General features: G+C 35.6%; 2 protein-coding genes across 5 annotated transcripts in view; both read left to right on the top strand.

Moving 5' to 3' along the window:
* The window catches only part of USP34 (ubiquitin specific peptidase 34), a 617,663-nt gene that overhangs the window by 524,189 nt on the left and 67,900 nt on the right, over positions 1–25,574 (top strand). The gene's annotated exons all lie outside the window — the stretch shown is intronic.
* BCL11A (BCL11 transcription factor A) overlaps positions 1–25,574 on the top strand; it is a 188,227-nt gene that overhangs the window by 3,694 nt on the left and 158,959 nt on the right. For all 4 annotated transcript variants that reach the window (XM_063301154.1, XM_063301144.1, XM_063301171.1 and 1 more), the window contains exon 2: positions 3,857–4,186. In XM_063301154.1, coding sequence (XP_063157224.1) covers positions 3,857–4,186 — 330 coding nt within the window. The remainder of the gene's footprint in view (positions 1–3,856; positions 4,187–25,574) is intronic.

Here is a 25,574-nt window from a genome sequence, read left to right on the forward strand (position 1 = left end):
CACCCGCTCAGAGCAGGAATAGTCCCCCTGTTAGGAAGAACAGCATTAAAATAATTATTAGATGATCAAGAGCATTACTACACAGTATTTGATTATGTATTTATACACACCCACCCACCCACACACCTAACTATGTGAGACAGGCAGCCCCCTTAATATTTACTCAGTTGTCTGTATTATGATCTTTCCTGGATGTGCACCTTATTTTTCTGATGAAGGAAAACTGTATAAAAATTCAAGGTGAATGTGAAAGAAATTCACATTTCTTTCCGAAGACTTTTTGGTGCTTTGGCTTGACTTACAGAGCATCCGCTTTTGTTTGGGTGGCTTGGTGAGTGCTGTTATTCATCCAATCTCAGCCCTATTAGAAAGCTTATTGTTGCTTTTGAAAATCACTTGGTTTATTTTGTTTTTAAAGTAGATCCCTAAGAGAACAGCTGGCTGAAAAGGCAAGCAAATAATTTGGCTCCCTTGCATGTGTTATTAGATGAGGTTTCTGAGGCTAACCTGTATTCTCTGCCTGCCTTGTGTTATCTGCTTCTTCCCAAATTCACATTCATCCAGATGATGGTTCACCTAAACACTATTAATTTTTCTTTTTTCCTTTCTTTCCTCTCTCTCTTTGAATACCATTCCTTCTCCTCCCTCAGCTTCTGTTAAACTAATCCACTTGGATGCAAAGTTGAAACTGAGCTGTTTTAACTATTCTGCCGGGTGGTGGTGGGGAGCAATACATGTTTAACTGTCCTCCATTATTTGTGACTCAGGTTGGACTGCTTGTCCCATCCTAATTTGTATTTCAAAAATGAAAGACATGTTTTCTGCTGTAATCTGGGAAATGCCTCTGTTGGCATTTCTGCCTCTGTGCTCTTTCTTTCTTCCTCCTCTTTATAAAGTAGTGAAAATCTGTGGCACTAGCATTTTGTTTTTTGATTTAAAGCTCCACCTTTCTTTTAGGTTGGCATTAAAAAGAGAAAATACAACCCCCTTTTTTCCTTAATGATCTATTAGTTTAAGGAGAAATATCAGATATATAAAATACAGCACAAAAATGGTGGCTAGTAAATCAAAAACAAAGCATAGCATGCAAATAAACAACAGCAAGGATGAAGATGATAACACATTAGCTCTTTGAATTGCTGACATACTTTTGAGAAACAGCAGTATAGTTTTGACCTGTGTTCTCTATCTTAGGAAACCATTTTTTTTAACAAACTCAGTGTGCCAGTTCTCATTCATTTGTTGCCCTATCATTGATTAGCAATCATTTACGTTAAATGGGTATGGGTTTTATATCTGTACATTTTAATATCTTCCTATTTTCAAGAACCTTGCCTCCTATAAAATTAATTGGATGAAATGCTATGGTGCAATCAACAATACTTTTGAGTTTTGACTTGATTTGTTGTTTTTTAATGAAAATCCAGGCTGATTATACAGAACTTTACAAGAAATCACTCCCCCAAACTGTTACTTAGTATAAATTTTTACTGCTTAGAAAACAAACGTTTTGTCTTTTCTTGCTAAACTATCTTACTGATTTCACAATTGTGTTAGGCCCTAGTCTTATAGTTTGGCTAATTGCTACTTAGAACTTCCTGTTATACAGAAAATATTCAACTCTGATATTTTGCTTCTTGAATTGGACTATGAAGCTTGCATGGAAAAATATTTCAAGTTTTTAAATACTTTCAAGATAGAGTTTGCTGGGACAATCTGTTCTTGTATTTGTTGCCTGCCATTTTGTTAGAGAGAACTTGATATTTGCTCACCCCAAAAGAGTACGGGAAAGTAGATAGTGTAAAAGCACTCATAGTCCCAGTTTCCTCCTCGACTATTAATCACTAACTGGTGTTAACTGCATTATTTTTGGTCAAGACAGCTAAAGTAGAACCCCTGTGGGCTGAAGATATTTCAATGTAAAAAATAATGCTCATGTTTCTATAATCAATATTACTTTACATTTAGGAGTAAACCTGGAGACAAAAAAAAAGTGAAAGCAGAGAGTTGCAGAATTGTTGTTTAGAAGGAGCTATGACATCCTAAAATTATGTTCTCTTGCACATCTGGGAATTTCTTGAGATCCCCATAACCAGTGTGGATAGTTCAGAAATAAATTTAATCTGAGTATACATTAAAAAAAAGAATCTATTCCAATATGACTCAGTCAAATTGAAATCTATTTTTTGATTCTCTGTGGCTTTAAATTCATTAAATGTGAAATTGGCCATATACTAAAGAAGGTCAGGCTGATTAACTATTGAGGTATTGTGTCCTTTCACTTCTTTCTTAACTGGTAGCTTTTGATATTTTGCAAGAATGCTATTTCATGTTTGTTTATGGGTGAAAGTATTGTACGATCGTAACGGAATTACATCCCAAACTGGATTTTTCTTCTCTCTCAATCTCTGTGGAAGACTGAAACCATGAGCACTGTATGACTGTCCTGCAAAAATATTTTAATAGAATGTAATAGTGAGAGAAAAAGCTAATTGATGTATATCTACCTTGTTAAAATACTCATTGGTATAGTGTCTGTAAAAATAGACTTTTAGTGGAGCTTTCTGGAGCTTATTCAGCAAATTGATCAACTTTGACAACATTGAATCTAAAGAAAGGACTTTGGTTATGAATGCTGGGACTCAGTCATCTTTATACTAATGTTTATACCTTACAAAGGCCCCCAGTGCTAATACGTTCTGAATGAATGGGACACTTTTTTGGGGGAAAGGGCTGATTGGTTTATTTTCATAGATCTTCAGAACCCTCTTAATTGTAACTGGAAATTTTCAGTAGGTTGAAGATAAATATTTATATTTTGTAAATGAGATGTTTAAAAAAAGTCTGTGGTTATTCTTGTATTTTTAATAACACTTGATAAATATACAGTAAATAAAAATAGCAGATTTATCTTGTTTTTCTGTTTGCTTGACCATTTTAGAGAAGTGTTGTAGGAAATTCTGTATGCATCTGCGTACGTATGACACAGAACATAGGAACATACTTACTTAAAAGCTATGGGCTATTCAGATAATGGGTGCCAACTGGCAGATGGACATAAGTAATCTTTTTTGTAATTGTGTGATTATGCTTACTTACATTTTTGTATGCGTGTCCAAACACTTGTATGCATAAGTGTACCTTAAGCAGCACATGCATTCCAACATACGACACTGACAGGGAGAAAATAAACACACGTACAATTTTGTGAAAAGAAAAAAGAAACCCATGGGACTACAAATAGTTCTGAGATTTACTTTTGGAGAAGGTGAATAAAGGTAAGAATTCTGAGTCCCCCATATTTTTATTTAACAATTGCCCATTTGTAAACAGATTTCTCTCTCTTTTTTCTTTTTGCTCTTTGGGGTATGAGAGAATCTAAAGTGCTCACCTTTCAGTTATTTGCATCATAGCTGCTTTTCCTTCAGATACAGCTGCTCGGCATTGCTGATAAATTTGTTTTCCTGTTGCATGACAACATGCTGTAAAGGAGAAGCTTGTTTGTATCTTTAGGTTTGGGATTGGAGTGGCCTAATCTTTTTTCTGTTAAAACTAGTAAAATCATAAAACATATAATCATTTTAAAATAGGGATATTTTATGCCTTTTGTTTTAAGGAAGAGTCTTGATGAAATAAATGAAGTGTTTCTGTGGATGCTCTCCCCCTTTTTTGTTTTTGTTCAGGCATCCTAGCACAATGCTAGATTAGAGGTGTGATAGCTTTACTACCCAATATTTTGGATTTTATTTTTTTGAAAGTTTGGGCTGTACTCTGCAAACATACTTTCTCTTTTTAATTCTTTTTAATTCTTAATCAATATTTGAATAACTGATTTCCTTTGTTTCCTTCTTTGCAGCCGAACCTATTGAAGCCATTCTTACCGATGATGAACCAGATCATGGTACGTTGGGAGCTCCAGAAGGCGACCACGACCTCCTTACCTGTGGCCAGTGTCAGATGAACTTCCCTTTGGGGGACATTCTTATTTTTATTGAGCACAAACGGAAACAATGCAATGGCATTCTTTGCCTAGAGAAGGCTGTGGATAAGCCCCCTTCGCCCTCGCCAAGCGAGCTGCGAAAAACTTCCAATCCTGTGGAGGTTGGCGTCCAGGTCACACCTGAGGATGATGATTGTTTGTCAACGTCATCTAGAGGAATTTGCCCTAAACAGGAACATATAGCAGGTAAATCAAAGCGATGGGGGGGGCAGTAATGGCATGTTTACAGGTTGCCCATTGAAAATTTGTTGTGTTGTAGAAAACCTGTTTTTTGACATTTCATTTTACCAATTCATGAATTAAATTTGCAACATTTCTATTTATGCACACATCCAGTATTCTTAAAGTTATCTATAGACGCATAAGACTCATGACATACCATGAGTAACTTTCCAGCTGCTCTCTTCATGTCTTCTATGTTCTATACATTTTTTTTGACTCTGGATTGCCAAATTGTGCTCATCCAAAGAGAAGGGTGCAGAAGAGAACTCAGCTTCTCCCCCCATCTGCACCTTTTTAAATATTTTCACTTATGTCTCTCTTCATATTTACCTTACAAAAATGCCTTCACAGCAGACTTAATTTCATGTCATACTTCACCATTAGGGTTTAACATAGGCATACTGGTGTTTGTGCTTCCAGTAGGAGACAAAATATGATGGACAAATGGGTTACCTTTGCAGTGAATGTTCACCAGGGGAGATTTGGTTAGCTACTGCTTTCTGTCACATGTTTCTAATGTATGTGTATGCGCTTTAGCATTCATATATCACTGCAGGAAACACAGGTACAACTACACCGCAATCATATAAAAGCAAGTTCTTTATAAAGTATGAAGCATCTCTTCCTGTTACTCTTGCTTAGTCCTTATTTTGATTCTTAGGATAGAAAGGATCCTTGAAAGTGTCACCCTACAAGACCTTTAAGTCATATGAAAACAAGCTTTTCTTAGAAGAATCTTCTCTTTTAAGTTTCAAGATTGATTGTACCAGTTTGTAAAATGGAGACAAAATCTACATCTGGGCAGCTCAATCCAGACAGTTAACCCCCTCCCCCAAGTCTTATACAGGCATTCTATACAGGTCACTAAAGGGCAGCAGAGTCTCCTGAAAATGCAACATGTCAGCTCCAGAACTTGCAGTTCTGCTGCTGTGCCTGTGCTTGCTGGAATTGGTTGTGTAGCCTTTTTATTATTCTTTTAATCATAGTTTTCTGCAAACTAGTATGAATGGGAAGGAGGGGTTAACGTCCACTGCCTCTGTTCCATTCTGCCTCTGTTCCATTTTGTCTGTCACTGCATGGGTCGTAGTTAACGGCACCCCCTTGGTGAAGTAACATGGCTGACCTTGACTTTCAGATGCCATTTTCACTGCCCAGGCCAGAGTAGAGAGGGCAGATTCCAAGGCATGCAGGCTTGCTTATTCGAAAAGTTTAAGGGCATTGTTAGAATTTTCAAAAGGTTGGTTTGACAGGGGAGGAGGTTGCTCTCTGCAATATTGCCTCCTCAGCTAAATGATAAATGTCTCCCCTTCCCCCACCATACTCTCTCTTGTTTCTGATGTGGTTTTGACAGATGTATCTTGATTTTCTTCTATGGCTTTTTGCTGTCGCCATACGAATATCCAAGGCAGATTGGCTTTTTGGACAATGGAATCAACCTCAACTTGTAATTAAAAACAATGTAAAATAAAAATAAAGGATGCCACTAAACATCAACAACAAAAAATTGGTGGGCTGCATACTGTCTGCATGTGTGTATGTTTTTTAAAAAGGAAGTGAAGAGATGTTTGAAGTTAATGCAGATGTGGAGAGGTCTGTTAATACTGTTAGACTATAAAGAATTGTGTTGGCTGTTAGAATCCAGATGGCAAACAAAACTGCTTTCTTTTAGTTTTCATGTATGCCACCAAAATTGACATAGATCGGATAAGGGTAAGGAAAGGCCAGAACAGTTAGCATAAAGTATCACTTGCACTATTGTTTTAATAGCCTCGGGGATGCTGTGGTATTAGGAGACGTACTGTATGTAAGTCACATGCTGCCTTGTATTTAATCCCCCTCCCCTGAACAATCTCAATAAGGAGGCAATTCACAAGCCATCTCAGTTGGCATGGTCCTGTCAGTGGTGTTGGATCTGCAGCTGAATAAGGGGACTAAAACTAGCTTTTACTTGTTAGCTGACAGAAGTGGTGAACATTTATCTTGCCTCTTTCAAAATGAAATAATAAAGTTAACTATATGTGTTAACTATACAGAGAGAGAAAGATGGTAGGTAGGTAAGTAGATAGCCAGCCTGATATAATTGGACAAATCAAATTTAACTTCATTTTTTAATGCCTGCTTTGGCAGTTTTGTATTTTGTGCTCTTCTATAATTCAGGTTTAGCCACATGATTCTAGAATATAGTCATGGTTTGGGTCAGTGGATTTTGCAGGCAGATTTTAACTTCTGGTGGAGCAAACCTCATGTATGCATTTGTATATGAAGCCATTTCAATGGTGAAAATGAAGCAAAAGCTCTAAATGTGATTGCTGAGCTCAGAATATCCAACATTTATTTATTTATTTATTTGTTTGTTTGTTTGTTTGTTTATATATCAAATTTCTCTGCTGCCCATTTTAATCTGCTATATGCAGTTTATTGGAATTTTGAATTTGGATCAAGTATTGTTTTGATACTGAATGGCTTGGATACACATAATTTTAGTATCTTTGTCATATGAAAGTGGAAATTTCTTTCCTATCATCCATAATTTTAAAATTTGATGTCCCAGCAGAAGTATGCCACTGCTGCACCCCTACCAAGTTATCAGCAATTTTAAACCATTTTAATTCTTTTTATGTCTTTATGTTGCCTGTTATTAAAAGGACACTTTTTTACCTCCTAAATTTTAGATAGCTTTTTATACAAGCTTGGCATTGTATGTCTACATACAGAGTACAGGCCAGCTTCCCTTGTCCGAGCTTCAGCAGTCTTATCTATGTTGCAAATTATAGCAAGTTTCTTGCATAACTCCTTCTAGAGTTACCGTGCGGAAGCAACATTCCCATTGATCCAAACTTTTTATTAACTTAGACATTCCTTGTTCCTCCCAGTCACTTAGATAAATTAGGGAGTAGTTTATATGCATTAAAATAATGGCAAGGATATGTCAGCTGGGCATGTGATTGGGAGTGTGTGTATATGTGGTTGGGTGGGGGGCAAAGCACAACTGGAACACAGCTATCTTATTTATAGCATGTAGCTTAAGCTATTGTAATGTCATGTGTTACTCACATTCTGAACATGAAGGAGGCTGTTCGTTTAGTCAGTGCTTTCAAGAAGGGTTTTCTGATTTTCTGTGTACTGCAGGCATGTTAAATCGCCAGATATGGAACATCCCTTCTGTGACATAATGCACTATTTACACATTAAACATCTCTGTTTCAAAGACTAAACACAGCATCTGTCAAGCAAGAATTAAGGGGGAGGACAAGCCAAAAGGCCCACTCTGTAGATACTAGATAGGGTGTTTGGTCCATGATGGAGCAAAACTGTAAGAAGGGAAATAATAGCTTTTTTCGGTGCATTGCTCCTGCCTTGCCAAATTCAGACCTGTTTGTATTGGTGGCACAAGTGGGCCAGTATATAAAAAAAGCATATAGGATTATCATCCTACTGAAGTCTGGGAAGCTGTGGTTTGTGTAATCAGTGCTTGATGTAGCACTTTCAACAGAAACTGAATGCATTGTGTTGCCTGGGGATTTGAGTCCTTGTTTTTGAGAAGTAAGACTGAGGCTGGAAGCACAGAGATGTGCCTAAGTCATAAAGTGAATTCATTGCTGAGAAGAGGTTTGAATTGAGGTTTTCTTGTTCTAAGTCCATCATTCACCTGGATTTAAAACTTGGGGAGAGGTGTGTGCCACAGCAGGATGAATATTACTTTATATTTTTAAAATGCTTGCAAATGCTAGGACTTTTTCCCATTTATTGTAAAAAACTAGTTCCAGCCATCTATTTTGTTCTTCAGAAAGAGCTTATAGAATTCATTTCTAATACCTCAGCATAAATGCAGTAGACGTGACAAATTTGCTTGGAAGCCACAGCGATTGATTCTAATGCAATGAAAACAATATCTGTTTGGAATAACTTGCCACCGTTAATCCCTGCCACCGTTGACAGCAATTTTCATTCTGCTGTCACCAAATATATTGGAACTATACTTCTCAGAATTCCTAGCTAGCATACTTGTGGGCCATGTTTAAAGCATTGGAAGGCATAAGAGTTCCTCTTTTGGGGGAGATGGGCCGTGGCTAAATTAGATAGATAGATAGATAGATAGATAGATAGATAGATAGATAGATAGATAGATAAGGTTGGGGAAGAGGGAGTTATATTCTGCTAGCTACTCATAAGGTGGTATTGAAATGATAGGAAAGAAGTCCTTTTTGTCATGTTTTAATCCCTTCTTGGTAGGGAAAGAGCCAGGGGTCTTGCACGCATTTAAGGGCCTTTAAAATATGGTCGTTACTCCCTAACGAATGGATCAAAATGGGTGTAAATAGCTTTTGAGAGTCTTCATGGAATTGACATTCAAGACGGAGTTTTTAAATCAGACTGGAAAGTGCAATAAAACTGCTAAATTTATTGCTGTTCAAGATTAATAAATTTAAATAGAAAATGAATCAGCTAAATGTTAACTGATCTGTCATTGAAGGCAGGGAATTATCTTAAGTGTTGAAAGTATACCAGTTTATTTTTGAAGTGATTCTTATTTTGGTGTGTTGCTGTAATCAAGAATGAGAAAGAGAAACACAAAGTGTTTCTGCTACAGGATGGGAATTTTTTTTTATTATTATTAGTGAATAAGTCACCTTGCACATTTAGCAAAATGGAAATGTTTTTAAATTTAATTTGCCAAGTAGACAATTCAAAGAGGAAACCATTTTTTTTTCTGGTGGGGGAGAGAATATTCCTGCTTAGAATTTATGTAGACTCACCAATGTTAAAAGGATTTGTTTCTCTCCTGAGAAATGTGTAAGCTAAGATTTGAAAATGGAACAGTTAAGGAGGGAAGTGGGGTTGTGGTTGGAGACAAACGATGAAAGTGAGCAAATACACTTCTGCATGCTTTAGCTTCATTTTGGCTAGGGGCATGTAGTTACATGCCGGTTTCAAGATCTTCATGCTAGTTGGTGCTTTAAAGGAAGTTACTGTTACTTATTTCTGAGAACTTCATGCAAGGGAATTTGTGAGATAAATCCATCAGCGTCCATCCACTAGGAAAATGGATTCTATTGGGAAAAAAGGTTTTTGTTTTCCTGCAAACATCCACTCATATTTGCCCTCCAGATATGTTCCAAGGAGTTGTGGGATGTTTGTGGAGTGGGGCTGGAAGATGAAAAGCAAGGGTACCTTAGGTTTGTTGACACTGTGTTAGATGTTGCCACACACTACTTTTTTTTTAATCTGTAGATTAACAGGTGATACAGGTAGTCAGAATGTTCATTTTGCAGTTGGACAACTGAGATAACATTTCACAGGTCTTTGACTCTCGTAAACTTGGAATACTGATTTCCCAAGCCCATCAAGCCACTGGCCACACTGATTTATTCTGGTTTGCTTTATAAACATTAGTTTGATTGTTTCATTTTGAAAGTGGGAGATAGGGATGTTCTTTTCTGCTTGCATTGCTTATCATTCATATTCCTACATGCTGCTGTCTGCCCCCCCTGCAGAAACGAATGAGACCATTTTTTAGTTTAGAAAAGGAGTGATTAACTGATGTGAAGGAGATTGTAATAGAGGTTTTTATAGTCATCGTTCCATTGATATTTTCCTGTGTAGTTGACTGGTAGCAGATACACCACAGGCAAAAGAAACTTCTCCAGTGTTCAATGAATTTATGGAATTCACTGTCACAAGATGTCATGACAGCTACTGACTTCAGTCACTTTCAGAGGGAAATAAGACAAATTCTAATGATTGCTAGTCTGAATTGCTTTTTATAATCATAAGTTCAAAAGCAATTTGATTTTGGTTTAATGTAGAGTGGGAATCCAGTCAATTAAGCTTGTTTAGCACATCATAGTGACATTTGGTCACTCTGTCACTAATTACTATTTGGTGGGTAACAATAGGTAGTAGAGGACTACAGCTTTTATGTTTTACTACACTTTGCAGTAGCATTTGGTGTGACTCTTCCGGAAGCAGAATGATGGAGTAGATGAATCTTGGGTCTAATCCAAGATTCTTATATTTATATGCATATGCATGAGCTCTGGGTATCATTGGAACTCATGTGTGCAGTATCCTGGAGTGTTACATTTACTACTGATATATACTGAAGTTTAATGTTAGGGTTCACTGCATTTTGTAGATTCTTTTAGAAGATAACCAATTTAGGGTGTCTTCCAAGTGAGAGAGTATCTTCTCAGGTTCATAAAAAAAGTATATAAACTGGGGAGATCTGTAATGGTTTAAAATGCTCTCATTGTGTAGAATAGTTCTTTCCATTAATTTTTTCATTTTGTTTCTCCCGATTTTGGCAGTTTGCATAAATTCAGGATAAAATGTGCCATACGATTGAGCTAGTATTTCAGTAAAACTGGAATAACAAAAATTGATTCTTCGTAATTCTTACTTTTGGGCAAAAGTACTTCTGGAGTTTAGGGATTGTTCAAGCAAAGTAGTTGGATATTCTTTTTTCCTAGGCTTGCTAGTTTTAGCAACAATTTGTCTTACAATCCTGGAAAATAAAAGAACAACTGAGTATGGCATTCTGAATGATGGATGCATCTAGTGATGAGTGGTATAAACCAGTGTTTTAAAGGCATGTGGAAGAAAAAATGATTTATCATAATAAGCACCATTGGGAAAAATGCTCCATAACAATAAAAGAATTGAGTTCTGCTAAAACTGTAGCAGGAACTTGTTTATTGTCCTGTTATATGTTAAATATGGATAGTCATTCAGCCGTTTTCTAGTCAGTAAGCATGTGTGTTGCAATAAAAGGCTACCTTCCTAGGATAAATAATGTTCAGGGTTCACTGCTTTGATATAGAAGACACAAGTTACTGCGTCATACCATGAGATGATAGATATTTAACTCTTTGGTTTCACTTTCTCATCTTGTTTTACAATAAGGAAAGTCAAAACTACCATTGATGGGAAATTTTGACAATCCGTATTAAAAAAAATAAATTCTTTTCTTTGCCTCCCTTTTGGAATATGTGCATTCATTAATATCTAACAATGTGGACTAAGTTTTCCACAGGCTCTGGAATAATACAGTAATTTTAGAGGTTAATTGCTGTAATAAAACAAAATCTGATGGAAAATGATAGCATTCTGCATGATTGTGCATGTTTGTCCTATAAGGTATCTTTTGCCAGAGATTCAGCAACAGTTTAATGATGAAGGAATAATGAGCAGTTTGGCTTTTGATAACCTGAAAGGTAGATAATTCATTTAATACTAGTGAAAGCCAATATTGTGACTTTTTAGTATTGCTAGTTGCTTCTTTATATTAGGCAGATATCTGTTTGTTTGTATAAGTTCGGTAGCATTTGGTTGTAAGGGAATGTAATTTTGAATTTTGTTAAGCGTTGTGATTTATAATGCATTGTATAGATACTGCATGTGCATGTGTCCTTATATAAGCTGTTAAAGAGATGGGAACTCTTTAAATGATGGTATGTATTTCCTATAACATAATTCTTAGTACAAACCTGCTGGGAGACTAAGCCAGTATGATAATATCCATCCATCCATCCATCCATCCATCCATCCATCTAAATTTATTGGCTGCCAAACTCTATTCTAAAGTGGATAGAAGATAAGAATGTAAGATAGTTGCTTTGCTTGCCTACATCTCCAGTAAATGCAGTAAGTGGAGTACAACAATTGTTCTTTTAATTTTGTGCTTTGCAAATTTCAATTTTTATTTTGAAAAATTGTAATGGTATGCTATTGAAAATTCTAGAATTTAGAATTTAACTTTTGCTGTTTGGATGGGCAAATGGGACATGAGCCTTTTGACACAAATCTCAATCCATTTTTCTTAACTTGAAGGGTCAGTGGAGATTCCTGCAGTTTGCGTAATACTCTGAAAAACCCCACTGAGTTGAATAGGACTTATTTTCATATTTTCTTATGTAAATATAACATTGCAGCTTAAGATAGTTATTCATCAGAAAATTTGAGCTGGAGTCCTTCCTGCCTTCTCCATGTGAGTTTTGCTTGTAAATAAGAATTGGGAAAAGCTGTAAATTGTCAGGTTTATTTTATTTTATTTGGTCAATGCACAACATCAGAGCAACTCTTTCCAACACAAATTGTAAAGGGAACCATCACACGATTGTACATTTGAACTATAGAAGTGCTTTTCTTTTCATTGCTGGATGGTTGTTAGAAGTCTTTGGAAAGCTTAATTAAATCCAGAGGTTTGCTTGGATAGGAAATGTACTTCTGACAGGCAAAGAATGCTGCTACGTTGCTGAGACAATCCCAATGTTCTGTTTTATTCTGACTTATATATTAAAACATTTTAAAACGTTCTTTCTCCTTGCCATTATCCAGGCAGCTTACCAACAGAATACTCAGAAAGTTTTCTGAAATTGTATCATTGGAGTTAGCAGGATAAGTGCATGGCATAATTTGCTGAATATGCATTTTATGACAGTTTTTTTCTGAAGTTACTATTTTGGAGAAAGGTCTATGAATCTGGCAGGTCATCATTTGCCTGGCAGTGAGGGATTGTTCCAGTTTGTTCCTCCAGACCCTATGATGTAAAAGCAAGTTTTTACTTCAAATACATGTCTTTTACAGAAGCATAGAGAGAAATTTCCTTCATTGCTGATCCTCCAAAGAGGCTCTCACATGAGCTGAAGTCCCTTGAAGCAACCTACTATTTTCCTCCAAGTTGTTACTTTCTTTTCTTTTTTCTTTTCTTTTCTTTTCTTTTCTTTTCTTTTCTTTTCTTTTCTTTTCTTTTCTTTTCATTCACTCATTTATTTTATCATTGCCCATCTCCCCCCAAAAGGGGGGGAGCACATTTAGCATATAAATATTTTTTTCTCCATACATATTTTTTCTTTTTCCCTACCAGCATGTGATGCTTGAGGTGCTCGCAATGAGCTGAAATTGCCCTGGATGCACAGGGTTAACTGAATAGCAAGAATGAGCAAGAACATATTGCAAACTGGAAATAATTTAATAAATACCAGTCCTATGGCTGGACTTGCTTAGGCAATAAGGCGATTGATTTATAGATTCTCAGCAGGGATGTTGGAATAGTAGTGTGTCTGTGTGAGAGAGAGTGAGCGAACATTTAGGGGAGGAGTAAAGTGCCAAAAGATAAAATATTTCAGATCAAAAGTATGAGGAAGTGAACCACTCTTTCATGGAGGTTTCACTTATATTTTTGAACAGATTGAAAGTATTTCAGATCTGTAATAAGGCAAAATTCTTTATATGTGTTTTTCAAATGAGAACCACAGTGATGTGATAATACAAGGCAGTTTATGTGAAATGTACATGCATTTGTCACTTAGAATATGTGAAGTTCTTTGGACAAACTTGAAGACTTCATTTAATTATGTACAATGCAGGATAGTAAAACTCATTCTCTGTAATGCTGATCACAGTGCCATTTTGTTTTTAAACAAGAAGCATAAGGTTTTCAGTAATAATTGCTTCAAAAATGTATTGTTCACTGATGGAATTTTCGCTATGTTACATTTCATACATTACACTAGAACAAATGAAGAGATACTTATATAATACTCCATAAAACTGTGTATAGAAATATTTTCAAATATTTGTCATCTCACTGGAAATTAAATTCTGGAATATACTCTTGAAAAATTGGAAGGTGTGAAAATCCTTTGTAAGAGTCTTAAATCTTATTGGTTTATTGTGTTGTGCATAATATCAGATGACTGGTTTCAGTCATGTTACTGTACTATTGAAATAAATTGTGTAAATAATACCAGAGAGCATGAGTTCAGCCAGTTCTTTTATTTACTTTGTTGATCCTTTTTTAAACATAATTTATTGTCTTTCCCCCCACAATTTCCTATTTCATTTAGATGAAAAGCAATAACCTCTGGACTATTCAGCAACTAACTTGATCCAAGTTTAAATTGGTCTTGTGCTTAGCTATTTTTCATAACAGAATTTGAGACAATTGCCATTTTTAATTTATATATTCTGTAATTGGACTGTGGTTACATATTAAACATAGCCGTAACCAGGTTGTGCATTCTGCAGTCCCAAGCAAGCACACATTTACTATTTTGAGCTCAAATCAACATCTTTGGTAGCTTACTTTATTATAATTTTTTCCTAAAAGAGAAATGTGAATTTCTAGTCCTTAAGGATATGACCTAGAAAATGTCTGGTGGGGTGATGAGTATTTGAATAGAATTTTTATTTATTAGACTTCGATTTAGAGAGTTTTAGAAAATGTGGGTTATTTGTATATTTTATAAATTGATACAGAGATACATGAAAATTGTAAGGGATGTGTTGGGAATTTCTGTCCTTTCGCATCTTGAAGTCAACAGGATTGTGTAATTTGCTGGTAAAAGAAAAACTGGTAAATATGTATGTTAAGGAAATATAAACCAATATTCTTGTTTCTGTGCCTGTAATAATAATTGAATGACTTTGTATCCTTGGCTGGCCCAAAACATGCTGCCCGAGGCAGTCAGACAAGAGGGTTCACACACTGTGCTAAGGTATAATGTGATTTATTTGGTGTCAAAATAAGGTGTGAACCCATCCACTGGGGTTTGTAAATGATTTTTGTAGGGATAGGTTTCTACCTCATGTGAAGCCTAAAAGCAACCACATTATGAGTTCATACAATGTATGAACTAACGCTCATCTTCTATGAACAAACTGAACTGGCAATTTCTTTCATTTCACCACTGATGATGGAGTTTTGTTTCCTGTGTCTGAGGGTAGTAAGCTAGCTTAGGGAGTACAGTACAGGTCTATACCACGTCCTCAGTATCTGCCATCACTGGCAGTTACCTAACTCAAATCTGGTTGATTTCAACAGGCTGATTCTAAGTCATTGGGACCAGCCTTGGTTATTGTGATTCCTGTATGTAGAGGACACTTGTACTCATTTACTTGTCCTTTTTTCACTTCTCCTGTATCATGCACCCTTTTGTTCCCTTTCGTCTAAGGAATTCTGCTCTGTTCCTTCATACCCCATCATAAATCTGTTCTCCAGTAAAGTACATTTAATTCATCTTAGCAACTAACCAGATAATTCTTCACTGCAGAGCGTTTCAGCTGACCATTGGAAAAAGGAATACGTGCAATTCTTTCCCTCATGGATAACAGATGGAAGGAGGGACTTGTCTGCCTGTACATACACACACAACTTTAAGAGTTCATATTCCTAAACAGCAGCTGAGTTTCTTGATTGCCCACTCTATACCCAGTGTGAGATACTGTAGGTTTGTGCTGGCTTTTGGCAAGCATGCCACTCAAATCAGCTTGCTTCAAGGTCAGACAGACTTAAGTTAAAGATGTAGTTATTTTGAGGTATAAAATAGCCACAGGAATTTGCAAATGGTAGTTTTCTTTGTTCCTACTGCATTTTAAAAATTTATTTCAACGAACGTGTTGTCCTGCTCTTTGTGGTGAAGCCTTCCTGTACATTCCTCATTCCAAGGTGATGTTGAATGAGGCTGTTGAGGGCAGGAATAGAGATCTATGTGCCTATATGTATTTGTCTATTAATATGGTGGGGAGGTTAGTCTCAATTTCTGTGGGGATTATATGCTCTTCATTTGTCCACCCAATTCGAGTGCTGCAGAGTAGCTTTTGGGTTTGAGCTCAAATGGGCCCATGTCCTGTTGGGTACAATTCAAAGAATATTAATGCTGTCTTACCATCATACAATAATAAAGCTATATACAGCAGATTAATATGGGGGCAATCTAGGGAATTGTAGAAGACTAAGGTAGCCTAGAGAGAATGAAAACCATAGAAAAATTTTCAGTATGCTAGATTTTCCAAAATAAAAGAAAATTGATTCATATTCCTTCTAATTTTTATAGAATTAAAGCCTTTTCTCTAACTCCCCATTAATCTTTTAAGGAATTGATGTATACATTTGCATAAAAATAGTGTGGGGATGGTGGGATGAGAAATACCTTCCTGTTACTTGTTGAAATGTGTTTTGCTTAAGAATTGCCACACATTAATTTTTAAAAGCAACAATCCTGCATCTGATTGAATGAAACAAAGGAAAACATCAACATTTGCAGTCTATTTTCCTCCCTAGCCAAACAAAAAACAAGAATACCTTCCCTCTTCTTATATTTAGAAGTAGTTGTTGGGCCATTTCCCCTATTTTCTTGGGTTTATAATAAAGCTCTAAACATGTATTTTACTTAGGAAGGAGCAATTTTGACCCCCCCTTCCCTTAAAAATAATGCATTTATTTGATATGTTCAACAGCTGTCAGATTCAATTAGAATAAATTGAAATGTATGAACAGTGGGATGAAAAAGAATAGCTCCCCTTTCTTCCACTAGCTAGATACACTTTTTAATACTGGAAACAAATGAGGTATCAATTAGGTGTTGATTTTGAACTTTTCAGACTGTGCATAGAGGTGTCTGTTGCCTCCCCTAGGTAATCTGATGCAATCTTGTTGGAAGCTTTACCTATACAGTTTACTGATTTAAACAAATGTACTTCGGTAGGCTGAATGAATCAGTGTTATTGAAATTTGGAATATATATATATATCACACACATATATATTACACACATATATATCATTTTTATTTTCACTCAGGATAACAACATTGCAGCCTGTATCAAGAAACAATCAAATTTTAATCTTTCTGTGAAATTATGGTGGGAATATGCAGGTGCTTTTGTAGATAGGCATTGTCAGCATGTTATTTTGCTTCAGATAGTCATCACTCTTTGAATTCATCCTGGAATAGTTCAGTGTTGACGATGATGACGAAGGGATGCCCAGGGAGAGCTGGTCAGTTATAAACAATGAGCACTTGTTTATATGGTCTATGCTTTTTAATGCCACTACTGAAAAGGTTATACTGACAATTTTACTTCGGAGTTAAAGAGAAATACACACACACACCATTTAAAAGCTTGCTTAAATTCTTCATCTCTTATTCCACAGTCCAAATGATATTTAACCAAGCAAACAAAGCATCTGAAAATAAAAATCTCCAAGCAATATGGGTTTCATAAGAGACATAAATTTTAGGCTCCCCCTGTCCCCTATTTTTTGCCTGGGAGTTTTAGTTTTGGGTTGGTAACATCTGTTGAGTTTAATTAGTGAGATAAAATATAATTAGCTTTAATTGATGAATCGGTATGGTTAATCAATGGAAGCTTTAATCACAAATTTAAATTCCCACCAGTTAATTGGTATGACTAAGAAAAAGTTGTGGTAATTTCAAATGGGTGCATTTTTGTTGCCAATAGTGTTAAATTTTGTCTTTTTACCTCTAAATAAACTTTATAGTTGGGTTTTCCTTCATTCCAATTTGTATTCAATGGTAGTTAGAAGATTTACTTTCGGTCTGAAATTTTATTACTTTTCACTTAATGCAAAGAATGTAGATCAAGATGTTTAATTGTAAATCTCAGAAGGATATTTTAAAACAAATACTAATTGGCCTTTATTTATTTATTTATTTATTTATTTGATTCATATAGCTGCTCATCTCATATAAGTGACTCTAGATGGCTTACAATAAATGTATATAAAAACAATAAAATAGATAATAGATAAAAGCAATAAAATGCATAATATAAAATCAAAACACATAATTCGTTAGTATATCTTATTAGTATATCTGACATATTACTCTTAATTCCAAAGACTAGTCTCATAGATATGGTCCATAAGAAAGAAATAAAGAAAAGAAAGAAAGAGGGACTATTTCCTAATTGTGTACTGTATATTAGGGTTTTTCCCCTTAGGTGAGAAATTACATTGCTCTTAAGAGAAGCTGCCTATTACTTTTTGATGTTTCCTCACAAAAACACTTTACTCAGTTTTTCTATGAATTACATAAATATATATAAATATTTTATATTTTCATGAAGAAGATAGAGTTAAAAAGTGTTTAATTGGTTGTCATTTACACTCAATCTAACTGAATATCCCTTGTCCTAAAATGCCAAATGACAGCTTACTGATATTCATATGCTAAACATTTCATATTTTGAACTATTGTGCAAATTATGCTTGAGTAAAATATGTAGCGTTTGAGATACTTAAAAAGAAATTGGATCTCAAAACTATTTTTTTTATGTTAAAACATTTTGGATCAGTTAGCACATGGTATTTTTGTGTTGATCATGACAGAGATTTTGAGTATATATTTTATATCTATTGTCAACTATAGGAATTCTAGCAATAAATAAACTATAGAAATCAGTCTACTCCTAAAACTTATTGAGAGGGGTCTCTCTATATACAATCAGAGCAGGCATTTAAAAAGAAAAGTGGATTGTTTGTTTTTTAAAAAATGTTTATAACAATCATATTAATGAACATGTTATTTTATAGTAGGAGTATAGAAGCTGTAATACAAACATTCCAAACTATTCCTAAAAGCTCTGAATGCAGCCCGATAGAGCCCTTGCCAAATTTTGCTAAACTGTAATTTTTAATGCAGCTGAAGAGGAAAATTGTTGAATACACAAGAAGTCATACTAATTCAATTTAATTGGTTTAATTTCAATTAAATTCAACTTTGAATTAAATTGAATTTAGCTTTTGTCCCCAGTCATTTCTGTGTCCTGGAGTATGAACCTCTTTGGAGTATGAACTATTCTGCATACTGTTGAAAGGCCAAATATATCTTATCTTTACAAAATATTTGCAGTATTATCATACCTTTTGCCCAAGAATATGTATAGTCAGTTGGCATTTCAGTGGAGGCTGCTAGGTTTATTTATTTTTAATTATATGCTGCCCTTCAGAATAAAAGTTTTGTGTAGTACCGTCCCCTCCTCACCCAGGGCAGAAAAATTAAAGTTGGACAAATTGGACCAAATGATCTGTGTTATGAAGAATTCGAAGCTGTACTGTCTTCTTACCAAATGATTAAATTAAGACACTCAAGAACCTGTTATCTATATAAACTAAGCCTCCATTTTAATAAGGGAAAGTACTGAGCACATTGTAGTAGGAATAATGTGAAAAATGTCCATTACTTATATATTTGGAGGCTTAATTTCAATTGGGGTTGAGGATTTCTGGAATTTATAGGAAAGGTGAGATTTGAGTAGGATTTGAAGAAGGTGATGCGAGGGATAAGACTGAAAAGAACTTTGGGGAAGGAAGTTCCAGGCAAAGGAGCATCAATTTAAATGGAAGTACTTGTAGTTTGGCTGTGAGGTTATGATAAGGTAAACTGTATTCCTGACTTATGACAATTGCTGTTGGTTCTGCTCTAAACAGGCTCCATAAAACAGTTCTTTTTTCCCTTCTATAAACAAAATAGTGGCTTTTGAAGTTAAGAATTATATTGCCTTATTGAGTCTTACTGAGAAGTATTACTGTCTTGTAATAAAATGTATAATGTTTATTTAGCGGTAAGTTATGTGTAGTACTGGGAAAGGAGGTAGTCAGTAAGGAAACATTGAATTTTGATAAATATACTCTTGGATCTTTGAAAACAACTGCTGTCCTTTTTAACTTCAACATTTGAGGAGCTTCAAAGGAATGCATTTCTTCTGATCTTGAGGCTTCTGTGACTGATAGCAGGAACCAGAAAAATTATAATAATAAAAAAATCCTACCTTGTTCTGCATATAAGTGGATGGTGTAACAAGTTAGCACAGGAACATATTAATTTGTATGATAGAGATAAAAAGATTCTTGTATGAAAACTAATTTTTTTTGTTCATGGCAGCTGCTGTGGTGTGACTCCTTTTACATTTCTTGGACAAGGAATGAAATTATTAATTAGGATTTTCTACTATTTTCAGTAATAGCTAACTGGTGCCTGGGAAAAATACTTTATCTTTTAAATATTTATTACTTATTTATTGCCTTTCCATATGCAAAGCTCAGGATGAACATTCAAAATTTCTTTAGTGTTATTTTAATCAGGGTTACCATGAGTGAATTAACTGCATCACACATTTACATTGGCAGGGAAGGGGTTATAATATGTTTTACTGAGGTTTGCTATCGAAAAATTGAACACACGTTTGCTATTGAAAATTAAACATAATCCATACAATACATGGTGTCACGTCAAGTTTTGTCTGGGGTGTTTAGGCATTCTCTGGTAAAATCTTTAGAAGCTTGAGAATGAATGAATAATACTTTGTAAATGGTGGGAATTTTTTTGGTTCCTCAGACCTCCCCAAGACCAATGCACTTATTTATTTATTTATTTATTTACTTACTTACTTACTATCCCACCTTTATTATTATTATTTTTTATAAATAAGGCAGCAAACATACTTAATACTCCTTCCTCCGCCTATTTTCCCCACAACAACCCTGTGAAGTGAGTTGGGCTGAGAGCGAGCGACTGGCCCAAGGTCACCCAGCCGGCTTCATGCCTAAGGCGGGACTAAAATAGTAGCAAACGTGAAAAATAAGGTAACTTAACTATTGAAATCATAGTATGCACTTTTCTTTGTACTTTAAAAAAAACACCTTACTATGTATGTACAATCCTGATGGAGATTCTCTACCATGTGTATATATGCCTGTAAGGTTTGAAACATCCTAGAAGAAACTAGAAGTGTTCCAAAAAGAAATGTGATGTAAATACAAGTTCAGAAATTTTGAAACCATTCTTCAGACATCTCTCTGCAAGTGTCTGAACTTTTGTTTTTAATCCGATTTCTGTTTACTCCTTCACAATCCATAAAAAGTGGCTTTTTTGATGCTATATTGGAAAGAACTGGGAATGTAAATAGAATGGCTCTAGCATAATCTGTCAAGGACAGTTCACCTTAAAGGAAAAGAACTTTCCCTTAGAATATGTGGCTCTTAAAACCTGAGCACATTTTGTAATGTCACACTTACCTTGATGTTAGAGCAGTTATAAGACACTTCGTGGTCCTCCTCTTGACATCCCCCATTCTCTTTATACCAAACATTCAGCTGCCTTTTTAATCTGGAGGGCATTTCTGCAAGCCAGTGTTTTCAACCATTTACTCATTTAGTACTGTTTATTATGCAGAAGGCTAATAAAGGGATTCTTGTGCTGATACATATTGACTAGTTACAGACACCTGAGTTAAAAAAAAGAGAATATTTTAGGACTGAAATCTTGAATTGATTTGCTTGATAGATTAATTGCCCAAACTTTAGTTGAATGATAGAAGGCAAATTCTAAATAAATTTAGGTAATTTTGATTATTGGTAGCTATGAGAGTGTTTTTGGTTTCTTGTTTTAAATCTAGTTTAAACCTGATGAGAATCTGATGGTAGTTAAAAAAGTAATCAAAATCAGCAACAACTAACATCAGCTTTTGTTTATTAAATTACAATTCATCTTACAGTTCCTTCAGTATTTCTAAAGGGCACTTACGTTTACTCTTTCACTGTAAGTGCATGTATTTAAATTTCATTAATTGATTAATCTGTAGAAAGGCAAGTGCTTCCTCCATTAAAACTTCTTTAATAAAGCATATAGCTATAAAGGAGCAATTCTAAAATAATTTTCTATTGTTTTTTTGGCTGCCAAACACCTGTTGGAATAAAAATAGCTTGTGTTGCTTCAGAAGATGCTATGGTTTGGACTTTACGGGGTATGAGGTGTGAGCCACTTGCTGCTGGGGGAAAAAAAAACCCTCCGGTAGTGAAATATCATACCACAGATAACCTGATTTTGCTTTTCCACCTAGGCTCAGTTGTGGTAAGTATCTTTGGCATTGCTAACCCTCTCTGTCACTGGAGGGCATCAGTGATCAGTATGCAAACTCAAGAGGAAGACTGATAATTAAAGTACAACTCTGAACCCCCTATTTAATAGAAGTATTTGGGGATAATGTTTGAACTAGATCTTTCACTTTCAGCGCAGAAAATTCTGAGTGCTGTCAAAAGTTTCTTTTAGGTCCCAACAATCCCTATGTAATGTATGGGAAGCATTGTTAAGAGGCTACTCTAAACAGAGCATAAAACTAAGTTGAGATGTATATTTTGAGAGAAAACTGTTGTTATATTAGGTGAAATTATAACAAATTTCAGATGGCACTGTGTAGTAAAATTAACAATTAAAAACAATATTATGGAACAAACATACAAGTAATTATATATGTGATTTAAAAACTCCAGGGAAGTTGCAGAGTGAGATCTGTGTTGAGCAATACACACGCTCTACTGCCTTCAGTTCTATAGCTCACAAAATATCTACTAGCATCTGCTGTTAAATATTGACAGGATCCATTTTTATTTTAAGCAACAGAACCTGAAATCACGGAGAATATGTCTGAGTAACCTTTCTTCCTGACAACTAATATATTTTAATTTTTTTCATTCAAAAATGGCAGATGTTTCTTTTTTTCAAATGTTGTTCATTATACTCGTAAATATATGCCTTATTTCTGTCTCTTCTAGATGAATTAACTTTGCCTTCTTTCTAATGAAAGAGACTTTTTCTTATTTTGCTTTTAAAATTGGTGCCAGTGCACATTGAAAATAATTTTGTAATACAGTTGATATTTACATGGAAAATGCAGATAGAAGGGAGAATAACTTGGGGGGGTGGTGGCAGAAATGTTCTTAATCTGTTCTTGGAAAGTAGCTCACAATATCACTCATAAACTGTTTATGTTGCTTTTGATAAATTACCATTTTTAAAGGCACGGTTGACACTGAAGGGTTTAGGTTTTTGAATAAAGTCTTCCAAATTGTTTTTATTCTCTGTCTTCAGTGCCTTTAACTTGGCTTAGAGGCCTCTGTTGAAGTTGTATTGCAGTCTGGAAGACAGAATGATTTTGCATTAAAAGAAGAAGGAGGAGGAAATCATAGGAAGAAAAACCCTTTTTGCTTTTTGGACGAATCTTCCTGATAATTTGCTAAAGCTCATTTGAATTTTAAGCACTTCTTTAATCTTCAAAGGCTAAATTGCTTTATGAATATGCATGGTGTGGGCAGACTTTAGTTCATTACCTAGTTGTAAATTCTAATGACCATTAGGTCCTTGCAGTAATTGCGAATTGTTTTGCATTTTTGATTGGCCTATTAACATGTGCAGTCTGCACACATCAGGCCAAACTGTCAGGCTGCTGAAGGAGAGGGGGAGAGAGAAGGGAGGGGGAAAGAAGGTGAAAATTGTTTATAGCGCTAAGATTCTTAGATTTTTTTTCAATCTCAGAAAATTGATGATGTAGAAAAAAAAAATTAAAGCAGTGTGTTTTCAGCACCCCCTTCCTCAAGATTGAAAGTTCACCAAGAGATTTGACATATTTAATTTACATGATGACTTTGCACTCCTTCATTAATGCAATTTGCATATGAAGCTGTTGTTAATCACTTTTGATCATGTTTTGTGTATTAGCTGCCTCAGTAGCTCTTCTCCCTTGGATGCTCTAGTCGAATGCAACAAAATGATGCCTTCTTTCTTGCCAAGTTTCCTTTAGTGAATTGAGGAATTAGATGTGTAACCTGGAGTAATTAAGTATATTTTATCCATTCTCTTTTAATGTTAAGTACAGTTTGTAGAAGTGTGGAATTAAAATGCTCCCATTTGGGGGAGACATTTCTTCTAATAAATTTTAGCTATATCTCAGTATAGCCATTGGGTGCATACTTTGTCTCTTAAGTAAAAAAAGGTATACTGACATGAAATATACGACTGCTTCTCCCCCTTGAGTGACCTGGTACTAGTAAAATATGATATATTCTCTCTCTCATTCACATGATGTATTAAAACCTTAGCTAATGCAAATGTGGAGATGTTATGCTTTTTTCTTTATAAAATATAAAATCCCAAAATATAAAATCTGGACATTGCATTCCTTCTTGCTTTCCGTTCTGCATCTGAGATTCAGTGCTCACATGTAAGAAATAAGGAATAGGCTTATGTATAGAACAAATACCTTAAACTGAATAAGATCATCAGTTTGTCTAACTCAGGATTATTTTCACAGTTGTGCAGATTGCAGTCAGGAGTTTACCACAGCACTAGTTGGGGATGTAGGGTGAACCAGAGACCTGAGTTCATGTAAATCATGAACTCATTCAGTTGGGGGAGTGAAGTGGCTCCTCCCCCCCATGTACCTCTTACTTTTTGTACAAATATAAAGAAGTTCTTATTTCCAACTGGAGCCTGAGAAATATTGCAAATGTACAGTTGTGTCTGGGTTCTAAAATTAAAGACCAAGATCCTCTAACCGAGGTCATTTCAGGATGACTATCCAGATATTATCCAGAAAGCTCAAGATCATAGATGCGGTGGCAATTATTCTCTATTACAGAAGCTAACTTAGGTTATTGCAGGAAGGCCTCTCATGGCCAGCAGCTGCCTCACAAAGGGCCAGGCCAGGCACACTTCATCAGCACTGGAAGGAAGAAGATGGCGAAGGGATGGTAGAGCACAGAACGGCAGGGGCAGTGGAGGACAGGGCAGTGGGGGTGCAGGGAGGAGTGCAGGGTGGTAGGGGTGGCAGAGTGCAGGGTGGCCAGAAGGGCAGAGATGGGTGGTAGATAGGCAGGTGGGCAGATTTGAAGCACATCCTGTGGGCCAGCTGTCAAGCACCCAAATTTTGATCATGTGACCATGGGGGGCGCTGCAACAGCTATACCTTTGAGGACCAGGCGTAAGTACCATTCATTCAGTGCCATCGTAATTTTGAATGGTTGCTGAATGAATAGTCGTTAAGTGAGAACTATCTGTATTTGATGCTCCTGAGTTGAGAAGATCTGTAACGGCAGGTGACTTTATGTAAAGTCAGATGCTTTTTGGTCTTCAGTACTTTGCCACTAAGGAGAGAGAACTGACGTGATAGGAAAAATTCAATATTGCTGACTCAGGCAGGCAGGCAATAGTTTTCCAGGGTTTCAAAAAATATTTCTTAGCCCAGTGATAAACTTTCATACAGAACATTTCCTTTTCTGTTAAGTTACAGCCTTTTCCCCATCCTGGTCTAACAGATGCATTCTCAGTTCTTGTGCAATGGTGGTGAAACACAACAGCCTGTATGATCTGTGTGAGAATCTTACATATTGCCCTGGAATTCTCTACAACATCCTGGAAAGGATTCCCAGAAGGTAGGCAATTGCAGAATGTTTGTAGAGTACATGTTTGTGAATTTACAGATAGGATACCAAGAGTGCTACCCAGTCTGGATATTTTGCACCAGTCATTTCAGTAGAGATCCGGCTATAGATACACATATTACGGGAAGCTGCTTCCTTAGTTGCAGTGGATGTGAGACAAAGAGTTTCTTCAGTGCATCAGCACCTCAGCCCCTAGAAACGTTGCTGATTCAGGATTGGGTATAAACCATCAGAATTTTGTCAGCATGGAAAATTCATCCAGGAAAATTTGCACTGGAGAAAGGATCTGTGCAAAAGTCAGATGCCTCAGCCTGTATTTTTTTAAGTAGAA

This window comes from Candoia aspera, chromosome 1 (assembly GCF_035149785.1).
Source record: "Candoia aspera isolate rCanAsp1 chromosome 1, rCanAsp1.hap2, whole genome shotgun sequence".
Classification (NCBI taxonomy): domain Eukaryota; kingdom Metazoa; phylum Chordata; class Lepidosauria; order Squamata; family Boidae; genus Candoia; species Candoia aspera.